Below are 19,433 nucleotides of genomic sequence, written 5' to 3'. Positions count from 1 at the left end.
GCGAAGGAGCCGCCGGACGCCGGCGCTTGTGAAAGCGCGGCGCTCGCGATATATATATATATATATATATATATATATCGCGTTGCGCTTTTGCCGGCCTTGCTGTATGTGATTAAGCCAGGAGCGACTTCTCGACACGTGTGCATGCATTACGCGGAGAAAGATCCACTTGTGAGACATTGTTTCAACTCCCTTTACACAACCCGGTGCATTGCATCCCGGCATGTATCGCGTTGCGAGCTTTCATATATGCGTGCACGCTGAAGCCGTCCGCCGCGGCCGAATGAATTCCCCGAGAGAAAGAAGCGGCTGTATGGAGGCATGGTAAAGGGACCTCTTCGCTTATCAACGTCGACATACTGCAGTAAACGCCGTGGATCGGGACGGCGAAATTCGAAATATATCTCGGTGATGTATACGGGGAAACCTCGCGTGTTTGTCGTTTGTATTCTTTTCGATTATGCTTGAATTAACCCACGCATATCCTGCTTCGAGACGCTATACCTTTTGCCACCGCAAACCGTTTCCGTTTCGTCTACACAGCGTCGATCCTTAGTGTTTCATGCGCGTACATCCTTCCGTTCGGGTTGTCCTGAAGAAAAGTAAGGTCCAGTGATCCTGCATGCCCTGGATCCACCAAATTTTCACACTAAAGCGAATTCGGTGCTTGAGTTGCGGCAGCCAGTGGGCATTTTCTTGGGACAAATGATGGGCGTTTTGAACATTCACGGTGCCATTCGGCCAAGGCCGAGCTTCATGTTTCCAAATTATTCTTTGCAGGAACTCCTTTTCTTCATAAATTTTGATCACGCCCCAATTACAGAAGTCAAGCCGCCTTTCAAAGTCTTGGGGAAGGCAAACGTGGATACGGATGGAACCTATGCTTCTTGAGCACATTTGCGGCTGTTCCGAATCTTCGTCCGCATTCATCGACAATTTGTCGGATACTGATTTCTGGCATCCTCGTTACCGTGTGCGATACCGTAAATTTCGAAATCTTCATCGAGAATTATCTCGTTGGTCTGTCTCCCATGGCGGACTGATCCTTTCGAAAGCGCTGAAAGATGTTTACGAAGGTTAGCTTAGTTGGAAGTGGACGGTATGGGTGACGAACCGCATAGCCGCATCGCTAATGAGGCGTTGTCATTCATCTCAGCCATTGCAAAAAGAACCGCGTCTAGTTTGTTTTCAGTAGAATACCTCGCCCCGGTGGAAGTAGCTATTTCAGCACCAGTGGATGCCAACGTGGCTTTTCTTGATTGCCCTTCCAGAGGCGCCGCGTAAACAGTCTACATTAGATGACAGTGACGCAAACGCGTTGACAAGATAATGTCCCGGTGCGATCTCAAGTCGTGCAAGAACGTGCCGAAAAATTGCCTTCCGTGACCCTCTTATCATGATAATGTGTTCTGCATACGCCACACCGCGCAGTCCTTTCTTGATTTCTCCAGCCGAGAGTGAAAGGGGAACGGTTAATTATCATCTTTGCATATGCTTGCGCACCGTTTTCACACTAAACGCCGCACGCAACAACCGTGTCACACCAAGGAGAAGCTTTGCGCCGATACTCACTGTCTTGCATGCGTAAACATGCGAACGGAAATTAAGATTTGCAGCCGGATATCTCTGAACACGGGCATGCTAGAGCTCTACCAAGTGAAACGGTGTAGAATCGCGACTGCCCCTAACTTTTCGGTACATGCAAGCATGCCCCGCTTACTGCAGTAACAAAATAGTTCATTATTCAATTTCAGTTAATTGGCCGGCAGAGAGCGATAATTATCATCTCACTTTGTGTTCCCTGGCCACATAACTTATTTGCATAGGTGAACGTCACGTGTCTCCCAGCGCTTAATTTTAAGAAAACCCTTAAACTTAATTTTGATCATGCACCCTGTATATAGACTTGCCCTCAAACTTCTTCGAGTCAGTATAAGCCGCATATTTATATGTTATACTAACAGTAAGGTCAAGTTGTTTTAGATCTTATGCTGAGAACTTTGACCGGCAAGATGCTGACCGCGGTATACGCAACGCGTGCCCTCGAAAAGTCACACGCGTGGCGCTGAGTCTCAGATTCGCCACTCAAGCGACTTAGTGTTTTCAGTCCCTTCGTGTGCTCGAGAGAGAGAGAGTGAGAGAGAGAGAGAGAGAGAGAGATACAGACAGACAGAGAGAGAGTGTGTGCTGCGCGCATAGAGCGCGCTGCGCACGTTAAGCAACCATGTCAGAAACCATAAATGACGCTTTGCAAAGGCGAAAAATCTGGGCATCCTATATTCGTGTTTCCCCATTAATGCCCACATGTATGGGTAATCGATCCTATCTGCAGACACACGGAAGGCAAGGACGGAGGTCAAGGAGCCCACGAGTGTCATCACCACGTCATGTGTAGCATTGAATAATGACAAAAGACTCTCGCACCGCGGCCGAACGGCATCTTGCGGACGAAGACGACGCACGTCTGAGGGGATGATGAACCTGCTTGCCGCACTCATTGGCATGCGATAAGCGCAGCGTCGATGGCGGAAAGCGGCGATCGACTGTACACGCCCTGTATCGCCGATGAGTTGCGAATGCGAAATCAAACAGCCCAAGCCGCTTAATAAACACTTACGTGCGCACAACTGTGTAAAGGCCGTCTGAGGTCGATCGAATGCGGTCTTCTTATCCTTCAACCTATACCTGGGTGACGAAGCCGCCTTTTCAGGATCCGTATATACTGCTACATTTTTGCCAACTTCTTAAACTCCCTGCCGGCCCTGAATTCAAGGTCACAGTGTGTATACACGTTTCCGTGAAAGAGAAAAGTTTACTTCTGTGTTTTATGCGGCATGGGGAATGATTTCGCCGTCACTCCTGCATGCCTCAGCACCACGGAGCAATGCTCTGTGTACTATATACGCGCAGCGACAGCTCCTATAACCGCGCGTTCATTCCCATCGGTCGCGTGCCTGCGTGTGCACAACCTGGCGAACTAGTTTTCCTGTGTGTGTATAACGAACGGCTTCTCCGTGACAGGAGTCACAAGGCGCAAGGCCGCGTCTTGAAAAATAAACGAAAAGGCGCAGCGTATAGGGAGGGTATGGGGCGAGCATCAGCTGGAATTGCCAGGAGCGTATATATACGTATACACGCATGCGTGCATGTGCGAAAAATGTATACAGACCCCCACAGATACCGGAGCGACTGTTCACCCAGATAAGCGCGCAGGCCGCGGTCAGGTGCGCTACCTGAATTCGAATTAATCCCAACTGTCGTATAGCATATATGCGTGTATACTATAGCTATCCGCTTGCAGCCCCCGAAAGGAAGAAACATGTGTGCAAATAGATCTGGCAGAGCATGTTTATGTATACATAAATGCCATTCGCACGCACGCGGACACGCACGAGAGGGCGCCACGGGAGGAGCGCTTCTGTTGTCAAGGCTCCTTCGTGAAGCCACCCGGCGTGCCGCGGGCAAGCAAAGCGCCAGAGCTGCGCTGCGTCCCCTTCGGGCGCATCAACATAATGTCCCCGTACACGCACGCACACAAATCTCCCGTGCACAGGGTGTACGGGTGAGACAAGTTCGCTGTCCCCGGAGCGACCGATGTTATCCGCGCCGAATCTGCGATAGCGAGGAGAAGCAGTCGAGCTGTCGTCAGGTGTCGGCCCCGGCGGTTCTGCAATGGGCGGGTTGGAAACGGGTTGCGCCGCGGCGCCCCCCCTCCCCCCCCCCCCTCCCTTCGTGCGCACCACTAACCAGAGCACGCGCGCGCCGGAGAGAGACGCACGCGCGGTCGCCACCTCGATCAACGGTCGCGAAGCGCGTCCGAGAGCCGCAGCTTGCATGCCTAACCGCTCGCTCTCTCTCTCTCCCCGCCCGGAGGCTTGTCAGGTTGCGTTATTTAGAGCTACCGCTGGTTTGGCGCCAGCCGCGCCGCACGGCCGGGGTCGCGTGCTGTTCTCGGCGTCCACGTATCTATCTGACCGTCCATCTCGTCTTAATCGCGCTAGCTGCATGCAGGCTCGCCTTGTGCGTGCCTTGCTCGGTTGGGCCGAGTTGACTGCTCTCGCGAATGCATGCTGCTGCTGCTGCTGCTGCTGCCGTCAGCTACGTGCGACGGCTGCGTGCGACAGCTGCCAAGGACGGCGCGCCGTCCCTTTTGTCCAGCCTTGTTATATATGTATGGTGTCCCAGCTAACGTTAGCCAAGCTGTTCAACGAAAAAAGAAGAAAAATTATGAAAGAAATACGGTGCAAGATGCGATTTTAAGACCTTCGGCGTTCATTTGTTGGACTGACGACCCAATACCGCATAGGTTTCATAAGTGTATCTTGCACAGTGTTTTTTCTATTTTTTTATGTTTTCTTTTCTTGAGCAGATATATTGGCTAACGTGAGCTGGGACACAGGGTATATACATATCAGGGGCGTAGCCAGAGGGGGGGGGGAGGCTTATGGGGCTTCAGCCCCCCCCCCCCCCCGAAATTTTTCGTGCTGTCTATGCACCGCCGACCAAAGCAACCCCCGGCGCTGAAAATCATTCTGGATTTTGTCTAGAATGTCTTTTTCACGCTCGAAAAGACATTTCACTGCGAACATTGCGAACTCAGGCTGGATTTCGCGCCAAGGCCCATGTACCGGAAGTCACATAATTAATGAACGTCGCGGTTATCGGCTCTTGTGTGCGCAATGGATGCACAAGATTTTTAACCACCACCAGAAGGCGGAGCAGTTCGGCGCTGCCTCGACTCATCTGATCCCGTAACGCAATGAGGGTGACGACTTCTTGGCTGCAATTGTGATTGGGGACGAATCATGGTGCCACTATACTACGAGCCTGAAACACGATGGCAAAACTTACAGTGGAAACATTAGAATTTACCACGCCCAAAGAACGCAGAGGCCATCATTTCCGCCGGGAAGGTGTTGTTGACTTTTTTTTCGATCGTCAGAGGCCATTGCTGATATAATTTGCTAAATCTAGAGAGACTATCAATTCTTTTCGTTGTTGTGAAACGCCGGATCGGCTGCGTGTCACAATCAAGAACAAACTATGTGGAAAATTGACGAATGGGGTCTTCTTGTTCCACGACAATGCCGTCCCCACGTCGCTGATGTTGGTAATACAAAACTGGCAATGTTCAAGTGGGAAGCACTGCAACATCCGCCATACAGCTCAGACCTGTCGCCTTGCGACTTCCACATTTTGGGGCAACCGAAAAAACAGCTCAAGGGAACCAGAATCGTGTCGGACGATGATGTCAAAGGGTCAGTTGCGCACTTTTTCAAGCAGCAACCCAATGAGTTTAATGAGACGGGAATCACGCAACTCGTTAGACAATGGGACAAATGTCGAAATTCTCAAGGAGACTACTTTTAAATAAAGCACCCCGCTTGTCATATATTCGCATTGGCTCACTTTCATTTGACTCGCCCTCGTTTATTTTGCAAAACTCCTGCTTTTTATACGTTCTCTCTGTTGCGACTATAATTTAGGTGCAATTACTCACGATACTCGACCGGTGATAGCTAATCCTGCGTAATACATTGGAAAAATGACAACGTCATTGATATTTTTCACTGGTCGTTGCATATGTACAAGAATGTAAACACGCGGTTCTTGAACGACAGTTTCATTAACGTATTTGTCCTCAATTTGTTCATTTCATGGCCTTTACATATTTCATATCAGCTACATGCGCTCCTTTGCTGGTTTCTAACTGATATAGTTCTAAAGTTCATGTGATATTTTCTTTACTTATTAAATAGACAAAAACATGAAAGCATTGGTATAATTTATTTTGGGCACAATTTTTGGCACATACGAGTATATTCTTCTATGAAAAAACAAATATTTTACTTTTTTGACATTGCGTAGCATTCAAGAACTCGTTTGCAGCATCTTTGGCAATGGCAGCGCAGTTATTCATGTATTTGATCCCTTGGAAAATTGTTTAAGAGGAAGCTTTAGCTCGGGCCCAACTCCGACGCGGCCTATTCAAATAAATGAAAAACGCAGAAACGCTTTTCTGAGATAACCCCCGGGTCACTTTTAATTAAATTTGTTGCATTTGAGAAAGTTAAATTCTAGTGTCTCTTGGAAGCGGAATTTCGATTTAGCGCCTGAATCTTGTTTAAAATATGTTGAAAAAATCGAAAGTTCGAAAAAAATAGAAGCACGATGTTTACAAACTAGCAGCTCTGCATCAAGAACAGATATTGCGGCTCTGTAAACGGCACATATTATAACAGTCAAAGCGGATAAACGTGGCGCGTAAATTTGTATCTTACATGAATTGGTTACGCTGTGTACAAGTGTTCTGCAAAAGCCGCATTTCCATATTACTTATCTTTACTGAGATTCAAGTGTAACAAATCAGTTTTGTCCGCTGTAGATGTACTATTAGGTGCTATTCACGGAATTGTGATATCATTCTTCATTGTTGAGTTAGAGTTTTAAACTTGGTAGTTTCGTTTGCGAAAAATGTGCGATTTTGGTCGATTTTCAATAAAGAATTGACAACCTAAATGAAAAATTCGAAACCAGCCGTCACTAGAGCTGAAGTTTTCCTTTTAAATGCAACAAACCTCGTCAAATTTGATGCAATGGTTGCCGAGAAAAAGGAATTCACCTTTTAGCGGAATTTAAGGGAGCTAAAGCTTCCTCTTAAGAGGAAGCTTTAGCTCGAGCCCAACTCTGACGCGGCCTATTCAAATACATGAAAAACGCAAGAACGTTTTTCTGAGATAACCACTGGGCAGATATTAATCAAATTTGTTGCATTTGAGCTAGAAAGTCAAGTTCTAGCGACTGTTGGAAGCGGAATTTTGAGTTATGTCCTGAATTTTGTTAAAAAGATTTTCACATATACGACCGTTCGAAAAAAATAGAAGCGTGAGTGAAGTTTACAAATCCATAACTCTGCGTCAAGAACAGATATTGCGGTTCTACCCGCCGTGGTTGCTCAGTGGCTATGGTGTTAGGCTGCTGAGCACGAGGTCGCGGGATCGAACCCCGGCCACGGCGGCCGCATTTCGATGGGGGCGAAATGCGAAAACACCCGTGTACTTAGATTTAGGTGCACGTTAAAGAACCCCAGGTGGTCAAAATTTCCGGAGTCGCCCACTACGGCGTGCCTCATAATCAGAAAGTGGTTTTGGCACGTAAAACTCCATATATTATTATTAGATATTGCGGTTCTGTAAACGGCATCTACGAGATTATTCAAAGCGGACAAATTCGATATGTCATTTTGCATCTTACGTGAATTTGTTACGTTGGGTACAAGGGTTCTGCAAAAGCTGTATTGCCATATTATTACATTTTTTTTATATTCATGTGTAACATATCAATATTGTTCGCTTTAGATGTACTATCAGAGGCAATTTACAGAATTGAATTACCCTTTTTCGTTGTTGAGTTAGAGAGTTGCAAACTTGATAGTTCCGTTTTTTGAAAATTTTCAATTCTTGCCAATATTAATGAAAAATTGCTGACCTAACTCGAAAATTCGAAACCAACAGACACTAGATTTTAAGTTTTTCTTTTAAATGCAACAAACCTCGTCGAATTTGGTGCAGTGGTTGTCGAGAAAAACGAATTTTCCTTTTACATGTACTTAGGTAGGAGCACTTCAGCTAATGCTTCCTCATAAGGAGGTGGCCGAGCTGCAACTTGAGCCCCCCCCCGAACGAAATTTCTGGCTACGCCACTGATACATATGTATAGTGTCACACTGCGTGAAACTCTAAAGCGGCATATTTTTTTTCTTCTTTCGTCTGAGGCGGCTGACACTTCGTTTGCTGTTCCCGTATAGTTATATAAAATGGTTTTTTTTTTACTGCACCAAATTTTTAGATATTGCGTGTGGTAGGTAGCACAATTCTAACCCTTGTTCTGAATTACTCGATTGAGGCGGCCGTTACTTCTATGAGTAAGCAAAATGTTTAAGTGAATATTTAATACACTGTTAAACATCTTAATTCATTACTTTACGGTACATATTCTAATCTAAGAATTGTAGCTAACGAGTATGCAAGGAATATCGACTTAGAACAAATTATGAGGATGGAGGACGATTTCCAGATACGCGCCGTCAGAATTGCGGTAAAAATGCACTCTTGTCTTACTTACGTTTTCAAGGAAACGCTGTTTTGTGCATTGAAGCGCAAAAGTAAATGGAACGCCAGTGTATCTTGTCGCAAATTTTCAATATCATTATCTCGAAACTGGCGTAGTCCTGAAAACCCGTCTTTCTTACGCACCAAAACGAAATCCGTCCCTCCTCGACAGCTCGAGGAGGGACGGATAATGCTTCATTTCTGCATGCCTGCAACGTGGGTGTCGATGAGCTGACGCTCGGCGGAAGCGACTCGATGTGGTCGACGACGCACGATAGAAGTTCCATCTGTGGATATGCGATGAGCCATCGCAGAAATCTGTCCTACAAGCCGAAAATACTCGTCGAAGGAGGCTTCATGCTTGGCCAACAGTGCCTGTAACTTCTTCGTCTTCTGTGGGGTCAAATCGGAGCTGACTGCACTATAGCGAGAACGGAAGCAGGAACCGTATCTATAGCTGTATATGTGATTGTCGAACTTCGGTATTCAAGGTGACCATAGAGACAGACTGAGTGTCGACGACGCACGTGACAACAGCGCCTTTAGGAAGCAATATGGAATCATTGGTTGGGTTCAGTACAGCAAAAATGGCCGTGCCCTTCGTGAAGCAAACAAGGCTGGGCGCTAGTGCAATCCCTTTGGATAGGCAACGGGCTGACGGCAAAACTAGAACGTCACCATTGGTGATGTCAGAGTTAGCTGCAAGAAGTTGCTCGTAGCCCCACACAATCGTCGTCTGAATTGTCCGGGTCTGTCAAATGTCCGAGGCGTTATCGGCACGAGATGAAAGCATGCACACGCGGAAAGAAAGTCCCACCCTAGAATAAGCACGCGAGCACAAAAGAGACTGCAGCACTGCGAGCTGAATATGGCGTCGTATCCCGTCAATGGACACTCGAGCGGCATACACGGCGCCGATGGCCGAATTACAACGTCGATTGCGCCAGGTAGAAGAGGTCCGTTGTAAGGTGTGGTATAGAGCACAAGTCAGCGTGAATAATGGAAATAGCTGCCGTATCAGTCAGCGCTTGAACAGTCGCATCTTCTACAAACAATATATTTAAGTATTGGCCGGGCACTCTGGAGGAATTGTAGTCCGCGCGAGCCATGAAAATTCGGCGAGCCTCCAAAAACTGCGCAATCTGGTTTTCCGATCGGTAGTCAGAGGTGCGGGTTGCCGCGGTTCCAGAGGCGATGTCGAGCGTCAGAGTGGGGAGGCCTCTTTATTCAGCGGGGCCAGCGCTCAAGTGCATGACACTGACACTGGCCATGATCATGACTATATATATATATATATATATATATATATATATATATATATATATATATATATATATATATATATATATATATATATATATATAATTAGACGTAATATTTTTTTGAAAAGGCCGGACGTGAAGCGTGACAGACGTTATACCTGAAAGTGTCTCCTGTGAGGCAAAGGATGCGAATTTAGCAAGGAATTAAGGACAGCTGAAAAACAAGCAAAAGCAAAGATATGCACGGCACGCAGTTGATTCCTTCCATGCGCAGAATACATTGGCCAGTCGTTGTCCACATTTTAAAGTGTCTATAGCCTTTCTATGTCTCTTCCGCTCATTTTCGTGGAAGGTCGGACTTTCACGGCCGATGCAGAGGCCGGCGCGTAACATTAGCACGCGTGTGCTGCGAAGGGTCGACGTCGCTCACAACCATCTCCCTACGGTCAGCTACAGCCTCGAGCCTCCCTCGCCCAAAAGACAGCTGTCCTGCGGAAAAAACGCAGAGCATTGTGTACAAGATTACCTGCGCCGAATGCGCCGCTTCGTACATATATTGGCCAAACTATATATAGCAACTTCCCGGAAGGGATAATTCGTCAACACTGCAGCGATGACCTTCGACACATAAACAGAGAACGCGCAGTGCTGTGGCAGAACACTGCGAGCTTTTCGATCACCAGATTAGCCACGACCCGCTCTCGTGTTGGAGAGAGAAAACAACCACTGGCGTCGGCTCCTTTTAAATATGGAAGCATGTCTATATATGCTTACCCAACGAGAACTGGCCGTCACGCAATGTGGGCCGATCCCGGAGATAGTGCAATACCGGGCCGACCCGCTTTGGAGGTCGAACAGGCGTCAAGCACTTACCAAAGTGAAGCGAAAAGTGCACATGCATTCTTTGGAATCACGCATAGAATGCAGATAGAGCCCCCAGCAGTGAGGGCTAGGGTGGCTTTACATTCGTTCTGCCTGTCGCATCCACGCAAACGAAGCAGCGAGAACACAACGCCCACAAATCTCTCAGCACACGCCGCTCCGTGCCCCTCTCGCTGCAGATCGTCTTCAAGATATGGGCCCGCGGCGCGCGTCTCTCTCCAACGCGAAGCGGTGAGAACACAGCGCGCGAAGCTATCAGTAGTCGGCACTGTGCCTGCATTGCAGGTCGCGTTCAAGATACGGCCCGCGCGGCGCATAATGGTTCGACGCCGATGGACAAGGCACTAAAGAGCGATACTAGCTTATAATAATCGGAACTTGATCAGCGCACCTGTCCCCGCCACCTGCCAGTAGTTTGCTTGCTTCAATTCACCTTGCACACGAACTGCTGCAGTCCGCAGCAGTCCGCAGCAGTTCGTGTTGCCGCAGCGCTGTCGTTTATATACCGGCCGTATCAAGCTTCAAAACATCGATAATGACACTGCGCTGCGTTGAGATGAGCAAGTGGTACAATGCTTACGCATACTTATAGATTCCATTCACGCAATTCACGCAGGAACTCCCCGAGGAGTTCCTGCGTGAATTGTTTTTTTTTTTTTAATCGTGGCACATCCAAGAGATGCCAGGCATTATCAATCGTTCGTCAGCGACAGCTCCCGCCGTTTCCTCTCAAGGACTACAAAAAGTATCCGTGCGCCTGTCAAAGCGTGAAAAAACGTTAAAGAGCACGCAAATAACACTGCTATGCCTCACGCCTGGAGGAGCCGGTCGGGCTCCGATACGTTGGGTTTTTCATAATAAATGTTCGTTGCAGCTTTCTTCGCTATTTACTTGAGTTGTCCCCAAACAGTGCAGTTAGTTGTCCCCAACCATCTGGCCGAATGTTTACCTCTAACCGAGTTTCGGGGCGCGTTCGTCACCGAACTCCACTGCACAAGAGCTTCGGGGCGTCCGCAGGTTGAGTGCCGATTTACGCTCGAGCCGCCCGCAACGCCGCAAGCCGCACCGCGCGCGTGCGGTCGCGCGATAGATTGCACGTATCAAACACTTGTGCACAAATTTCGGTTTACAATGTGTAAGGTATACGCTGTCTACACAATATAAACGGTAATTTGTGCACAAGTGCTGGATACGTGCAATTTTTCGCGCAACCGCAAGCGTGCGGTGCGGCTTGCGGCGATGGGCGGCTCGAGCGTAAATCGGCCCGTACTGGATTGCTCGGGACGGACAGCAGGCCTCCTCTTCTCCCGCCGCCTTCTCCACTGTGGGGGCGGTGAGAGAGGAGGATGGCAGTCACCTTCCACGCCGGCCTCCTCCTCGCCGTTGGAGACAACACACCTTTGCCGAATCCGCTTATATGTATAGCCGTCAGTACTATCGCTAGCGATATACAGATGTGCCGGTTAACTCGGCTCTGTTCGGGATTGCGCACTAAAACAACAAACCTAATATACTCACTGCAACTAGCATACGCCTTCAAGCACGTTATTCTTCTAAGAAAGCAAATAGCTTTCTACGGTACACTGTAAGATTATTTACACCCGTAAAGTTGCATAAGGGTGTAAATCGGTCTATAACTCACACATTTGTACCTGAAGAGTGTAGCTTAGTTTATATAGAGTGTAGAAGCGTTCGACTGTTCGCTTACATCGACAGTCATCGTCGTTGGTTTTTGCACGATTTTTTTTTTTCTCTTTCACGTCACATTTCAAAAAACACCGCGTTGAAGGCAGCGTGTCTTTGTTCTCGCGTGGACGCAGCGCCTCCCGAGATGGGGCTGGTGCCGGAGTGGCAGGCGGTCCACTTCCGCTTCTCGGAGGCGGCGCTCAACCTGCACGTGTCCAAGGCGCATCTCTGGGTGTTCGTCAGCTCAAACCAGTCGTCTTCCTCGGCGGCCGTCTGGGTCACGCTCTACCAAGTGGCAAGGGACGCCGCTTTCGCACCTCAACTGCACCTCGTCAAGGTATGCCTCCTGCGCACACCTTCTTATAAGAGACGCAGTGCTCAATAATGTTTTCCTAAGCTGATCTCAAGCATTCGAATGCACTGTTGTTCATTTCACAGCACAGTCACGACCGCTGGATTAAAAAAAGAAGTGCGGCCTGCCACTTTGGGCGGGCTGCAAAGGGAGCGAATGTTTCAGCCGTAGTTGCATTCTCGGCCGCTTGGCTGGGCCGAACGGCGCCAGCTGTCGGGGAGAGGACGCGTCGGTTTCCACGGGCGACGGCGTATGGTTCCGTAAGGTTCGCTGAGTCTCGCAGGAGCAAGGAGGGGGTCAAAAGGACGCTGTCGTGGCGCCTTCTTAAGCTTTCCCGCACCACAACCCCTTCTTTTTTTTTTTTATTGTTACGATTATTTTCCCTCCACACGCTCCCTATAGCTTGCTCGGCGCCTCGTAAACCGGTTCCAGCGGCTCGTTTGCCTGACGAATGGTGACAGCGCGGCCACTCCCCACCCATTCGGAGCCTCGCTTTTGTTCGCCTCGCCCCCACCCCACCTCGAGCTATCCTTTTTTGCCCCCTTTAATTATTCCCAGCTCGAGCTCTATTGGTCGCCTTGCTCGATGGCGTTCAGTTTGAAGAATGAACTAGCTGCTTTGCACTTTTATAAAGCCACGACTCACTTTCGGAACAAAATGGCCGTCTGCAGGCCTCCGAATATTAAATGGCCTCTCTCTCACTCTCTTTGTGTGTATATATATATATATATATATATATATATATATATATATATATATATATATATATATATATATATATATATATGTATGTATGTATGTATGTATGTATGTATGTATGTATGTATGTATGTGATCCTTTTCATCGAGTCAGCGGGATCGTGCTGTCTTCCTCTGCTATACGGCTTTTCACTTATCTGGAATATGTGTGTGTGGCCAGTATACGTAGTGCACATGTAAATGCATACGTCTGTCGCCGCTGCGTTTCTCTCTCACCCGTCCAATTAAGGGAGCTCCGCCACTTTTCATAACAGCTTTGCACTGAGCGTGTGCGCGAGCGGGTGCACTTTGCACTACGTGTAAGAAGTTCTCCTCTTATTTGAAAGCTGTCTATGGTGTTGGGCTGCTAAGCACGAGGTCGCGGGATCGGATCCCGGCCACGGCGGTCGCTTTTCTATGTAGAATATTTGTAGAATATTTATACTTGCGACTTGTGTCTCGCCGTCATGAGGAACATCATGTTTATCATTTCCAGCGTTAATCGAAGCCTACGTTTATACACCTATATCTACTGTGCTGTTGCTGTACTGTGCAGAGGGGTCTGATTACATAAGCTGCCCGCCTTCCATGGGATGTCATCCATATGCAGCGGTGCACGCTGTTTCGCATATTACTTATTTTGTTATAGCGCAAGCTTGACACGGACAACAGAAGGCACATCTGACACACACGTGGCGCGCTCTCTTTTGTCGCAGGTGCGGACGAAAGAAGAGAAGGGTAACCTGCAGCAAGGGTTCTGGGTGCAGATGGACGCCAGAAAGCTGGTTTCGCACTGGTTCCGCCATCGAAAGGACAACTTGGGGATCGTGGTGCACGCCTACGACTCCGAAGGCCGCAAAGTGCACGTCACTGTGGACCCGCCGCCTGGAAGGGACGCCCTGGTCAGTGTGTACAGTGTATACTTGCGACCACAAATGCCGCCTTTAACTGCAAAGACGAAGTGGAATGTTCGAGTTTACGAAGCGTAAAGACCAGTGGATGGTTATGATGACACAGGTTTGGGGCATCGTGGCTGCAGCGCAAAGAAAAAAAGAAATAATTATTTAGGAAAAGCAAGTGTAAGAGAAATCCCGACTTCCATTCGCTGTGGTCCAATTCCCAATGACCGGAAGACGCGGGAATGTCCTTCTTTCAGTCCTTCAGTACATTTCCATAGTTCTAAAGATATATGCCGTCATTGGGCGCAGAAGGTGATTCGTGCGTAACTATGCAGTTGTTGAAGCGTTCTGGCCTGTACGTAGTTGTACCAAATGACCGTACATCACCTGGCGCGCGCTCCGTGACCACTCCTTTCCTTTTTAAAGCAAACATATCTCTTTCGCTCTCTTTGCTCATATATTTGTAATCGGTGGTCGGACTTTCACCGCCGATGCGAAGAGTGCGTACATATATATACGCACTTCGTATAGCCGAACGCCAGCAGTATACTGTTGTCGAATCGTCAGGTTCCGCATTGCACGTTGCCCGTAATCTCCCACAATTTATGCAACCCGAAGGAAATCAGCCGCGAGCTTATCTCCAGCTCCCGATTCCGGTGAAGCTCGGTGTGGTCTGGACGGTCCAAGGGCCGGACAGGAAGGTTCTGCGATGGCACTGCTGCGGGAGCAAGGTCCTTTCCAAAATGGCCCGAATAAACATAGTAAATTCTGATGCGTACAATTCCGGGAAGTTTGTCTGGTTGACCTTTGTAATCATTGTTTTGTCTCTTTCTTTTTCTTGGAATAGGAACGGTTAAAAATATTGAGGAGAGGTCTTTGCCCTTAAGTGCACGGCCTTGATTTTGCTGTTGGCGATGATGATGACGCGTTAGAAATCCCTTCAGGATGTTAGCTTGTTCGATTCGCTCCCGCGCAGCATTTCAGATATCCATGACTGCGCATATAGCAGTCCGCGCCCATTATGCTGTGAATACAAGATACCTTTAATTGATTTGAGCAGCTATATAGGTTTCCTTTCAGAGCTGCTCGCCTTCGACCGATATATAGTCTTTCAATTTACTCGCTGTAGCGATTCGACGCATGACTTTGCGACCCCCTTATAGTGATTCACCCTGTGATCCATGGTGTACATTATGCAAGTGCAGGAATCGGGTAACTGCACCATGGAGTTCGCCAATTACGTGCACGTGTACCGTCGATGCGTGTCTCATTTCGGCAGCGCTCTTCTTTTCCTCATTTCATGACACCATGTTTAGAGAGAAAGCGAAGAAACTGAAGTCGCGCTGGCGCGTGATCTTACACATTAGGCAGGTTGAGTGGACGGGGATGATATTCCGTACGCTGTCGAATTGCGCTATAGGGTTGGCGTTTTGAGCCAATCACAGAGGCCGTAGCAGCCGTGTCAGCCAATCAGAATTGTCAAGATGGCGAATTCAACAATGTGGCGGAATTTGGCGATGTCCAGAATAGCCCCCACCCAGCCACTAACGCGGGCTGACCTCCGGGGGAGACCTTGTTGATCGCGGATCTGCATGACAGCGGCGCGCCGAGAGGACGCTGACGCGGCTCGCTCTGGATCTTCGCGGCCGCCACGGCGCGCCGACGCCATGCCGTTCTTGTGCTGCTTTGTTACAAGACGACCTCTAAATAACAGCGCGCGCTTGAGCTCGACGCCAGGTCCTCGATCGTCTTGCGAGATAACAGCGCCCGCGTTCCCCGCGAAATCAAGCAGGCATGCATGCACGAGGACGCAGTCAGGGCGGCTCCACCGCCTCATGCCTCCCGCGACCTCCGCCAATTCAGTAAAAGCGAACCGCGAATGACGGTGTGCAAATGCAGAAGGATAAAGCGGGTAAATATAAGTATAGTCGTGAGAGATAGCAACACTCACAAGAACGACAGCTAAGGATGGGGCTCAGAAGCAGTTGTAGGGAGTCTGAGGAAAGATATAACTTTGGCCTGCCGTGAGCAGTATACATGCAGCGTGTCTGCCGACGACGGCGATGGTGGCCGTATACTCGAGTACGCAGCTCGGCATCTTCAGCTTCTCATTGCTGCTGCATTGCTCCTCACCTTGGCCACACAGATTCATTCGATTCCTTAAATGCCGGTCACTATTCTTGCAGCCAACTACTACACACGTGCTCCCTCTATCGTTCCACATACTGTGTATAGCATGGATGAAGGACAGTGCGTTAGCCATCGCCCAGTTGCATTTATGACAGCTTATCTCGCAGTAGTAGCGTAGAAGCGGTAATCGTTTCGCTTTCGCCTGAGGCAACGTGCCTCCCAAAGCGCTACCTCGTTCCTTTAGAGCAAACTATTCCGTGAAAAAGCTCTATTGGCCTCGAGGGCCACCACAGAGACCGGCGCTGCCATCGCTGTGACGTAGTAAACGACATCACGTGACTCGCTTTTGCCGCCGCCAGCCGTGCCAGCGCTGCTCGCTGCTCTTTAATCCCGAAGGCAGTAATTTGGTTTATTGTTTCAGCACGGATTACTGCTCGATGCCCCTGTGCCGAACGTATACGATCGACAGAGCCGAGTGCGAGTTTTCATGCGTACTCGAACCCACGCAGCAGCAGGATGCATGTTTGATAAAGCTTAGAATGGGGAAGCAGCCCAACATTAATTATCGCGTGTGTGGCAAGCACTTCCGTGAAGAAGATATTGTGCACGGCATTGGAGCTAAAATGTTCGGTTTGTACGGCGTGGAACTTCTCGGAACTGCACGTATTAGAATTTACGACGTTTATTCGCGCCATGCTGGAAAAAACGGTGCCTTGTTCCCGCAGCAGTGCCATATCGCAGAACCTTCCTGTCCAGCCCTTGGACCGCCCAGACCACACCGAGCTTCGCCGGAATCGGGAGCTGGAGATAAGCTCGCTGCTGATTTCCTTCGGGTTGCATAACTTGTGGGAGGTTACGTGCAACGTGCAATGCGGAACCTGACGATTCGCTAGCCTTTGCGAAGTCCTCGGCGCGATTTCATTACGTAAAGTTTTATTGCGAGAGCAATTATATGGACACTCCAAGCGCATTTCAGCCGTCGCCGTCACCGTTAAGTTCCGTATAAAGTTCAAGGGCGTTAACACCGTCGCCGCACAAAATTAGACAAAATGCCAGCTGTTTGCAGCACATACAGGGGCGGCGAAAGTGAACTTGCCCTCATGATTTTCCTTTAGTCTGTATATTCGAACGTGGTCAACCTCACACACTGCCTCTCCTTCTGTTAGCAACCGTGATGCGCTAAACTGCTGCGAATCGGTTGATGCTATATAGTGACCGGCAGAGTCACTGAAAACGAAATGTGGTGATCATAATTAAGAGTCGGGCAAGCGATGCATACTGGGCTTGCACTGTGCTCACTTGATATCACATCATGAAAATGTCCATGCGCAAATGGGAAAGCATGGACACAAAAATATAATCGGTTGAACTTCCACTTATCAAAATATATCGGTGATAGATCATCGTCCCTCGACAATTCTGGCGAAAGTGGCACGTCGCACTCGCCATGACGAATGCTGCGAACAGTACTGTTATTGCATCAAGAGTGCGTACGGCTACCTTTATTAACGGTCATGCCAACTTAATAACCAATATCAAAGCATCATATGCGTCACCAATTTAATTACGTGCTCAAAACTAGGGCGAAGCGTTGCCGTGAATCAATGCTCAGCAATCAATTGACGCCAATCCACATCTTACCTCTCGATCGCACACCATGCGCGCAAAAGCCAGAGATAGGCGCGCTCAATCACGCATGCCTCAGTACACATAAATGTACACGAGATGTGCGAATGCTTCGAGTTGTACATTACTGGGTAAATTTCGTAACAGCTCCCATATACGCGAGTGGCCTCTTCACGTTTGTCGCTAGGTACCGCTGGCTCGCTAGGTACCTTTGTTGGCCTGCACACCAGGTTGTTTTGCAGCTAAGACGCACACATTCAACGCTTGCAGCACGAAGACAACGGTTACTGAACGGGCTGAGCCACTGGAGACGTCGAACGCTTCGCAATCGGTATCACGTGATGGCGTTTTCTACGTCACAGAGAAGTTCCGGCAGACGGCGCCACGCTATGTCCTCGACGCTACTGCCGAGTTTCGCGATAGGCATTTGGAGGACAAAGAATGGAAATTAGGTTCGATTAAGTACGGTATTTATTAAAAGCTCTGCAAAGCAAGCTTCTCCACAAAGCTTATGCTGCAGTGAAGATAACGTCTGCTCTTGTGGAGAAGCGCACTCGCAAAGTTTTGTTAGTGCTGTACTCTGTGATCGTTGTGATATCTCTAAGTTGTCTGTTCCGCATGTAGGCTGAGTAATGTCACGACATTTGGCATTTGTTTTTAAAATTGCTTTCGTCATCTTCACCGTCAGTCTATTATGTACTCCTGTGCGGGACTAAATTATTCCCTCCCAGCTATCTCTAAGCGCTCCCTCCCCACTGCCTGCCCTACGTTAGCTGAACCCATCCTGCGACCAGATATTTCCTAATACCATCACTCTGTTAAATCATATGCCACATCCAATCCGTCTCCTTGGCACCTGTTCGTTTACTCTAACGGACCATCGGTTATTTCGTTCTGCGCAGTACATGTTCTACCCATCTACGCTCGGCATCAGAAAAGCGTGCTAGCTGTTGCACTTATCATCAGATCACGGCCGTGACGCGCATATAGGCCCGCCACTTCACAAGACGAAGCGACGTCCCGCATATTCGGCACCGTTCCTCGCGGAGAAACTCGCTCGGCCATTATGTGCCTTGCACCGTATAGCGTGCGTGAACGTGAGGCGCTCGTCACAGCCGACGTCTGCGTACGCGCAGCTCGAGGGATAGTCACCTCGCCATCGCCGCCGCCCGCACGGGGGTGTGCGGTCGCCGCCGCACACCTCACGCCTCACCGCGCTTCCCACGCAAACGAGGTGCTCGCATAGCCGGCGCGTTCCCCGCCGTCGGCGGTGGCAGACAGTCGACGGGGGGTCCGCCGTCGCGTCGAGTGGGTCGCTAGACTGCACCGCGGCGCGAGCCGCCGCCGACGTCTGCGATCTTCTTCTTCTTCCGAGATAACGGGGCGGCTGCTTGCAAAACCGCGCCCCGCCGCGGTTCTCCGCCCGGGGCCGGGTAAGATGACCTTAGACGCGAAGGTTTAATGAACTTGCGCCAAAAACGGCCGGCCGTTGTCTATCTTGGCCGCGACGCCCTCGCCGCCGCTCCGCGCCGTCGAGTGTCTGCCCCCGTCGCGATTGGCGCGCGCTGCCGCCTGCTCGCCAGGAGGCACGCGGAGGCCACGCGCCGCGACAGGTGGCGGGCGCAGTGGTTGCACTGCGCCAGCGCCGAACATTGATCGAGTCCCGAGCAGACGTGTTGTTAATGCTGCTTGCGCCCTCTAGCTGTACTCCCAACTCGAACAAGTATTTTGCGAAAAGTCTCGCAGA

The 19,433-nt window shown here is 49.3% G+C and overlaps 1 protein-coding gene across 5 annotated transcripts in view; it reads left to right on the top strand.

Annotated features, from left to right (window-relative positions):
• LOC135900241 (growth/differentiation factor 11-like) overlaps positions 1-19,433 on the top strand; it is a 232,362-nt gene that overhangs the window by 193,309 nt on the left and 19,620 nt on the right. For all 5 annotated transcript variants that reach the window (XM_070531937.1, XM_070531936.1, XM_070531940.1 and 2 more), the window contains 2 exons: positions 12,076-12,278; positions 13,748-13,933. In XM_070531937.1, coding sequence (XP_070388038.1) covers positions 12,076-12,278; positions 13,748-13,933 — 389 coding nt within the window. The remainder of the gene's footprint in view (positions 1-12,075; positions 12,279-13,747; positions 13,934-19,433) is intronic.

Source organism: Dermacentor albipictus, chromosome 1, assembly GCF_038994185.2.
Source record: "Dermacentor albipictus isolate Rhodes 1998 colony chromosome 1, USDA_Dalb.pri_finalv2, whole genome shotgun sequence".
Taxonomy (NCBI): Eukaryota; Metazoa; Arthropoda; class Arachnida; order Ixodida; family Ixodidae; genus Dermacentor; species Dermacentor albipictus.
This window is presented reverse-complemented; position numbering and strand designations above follow the sequence as displayed.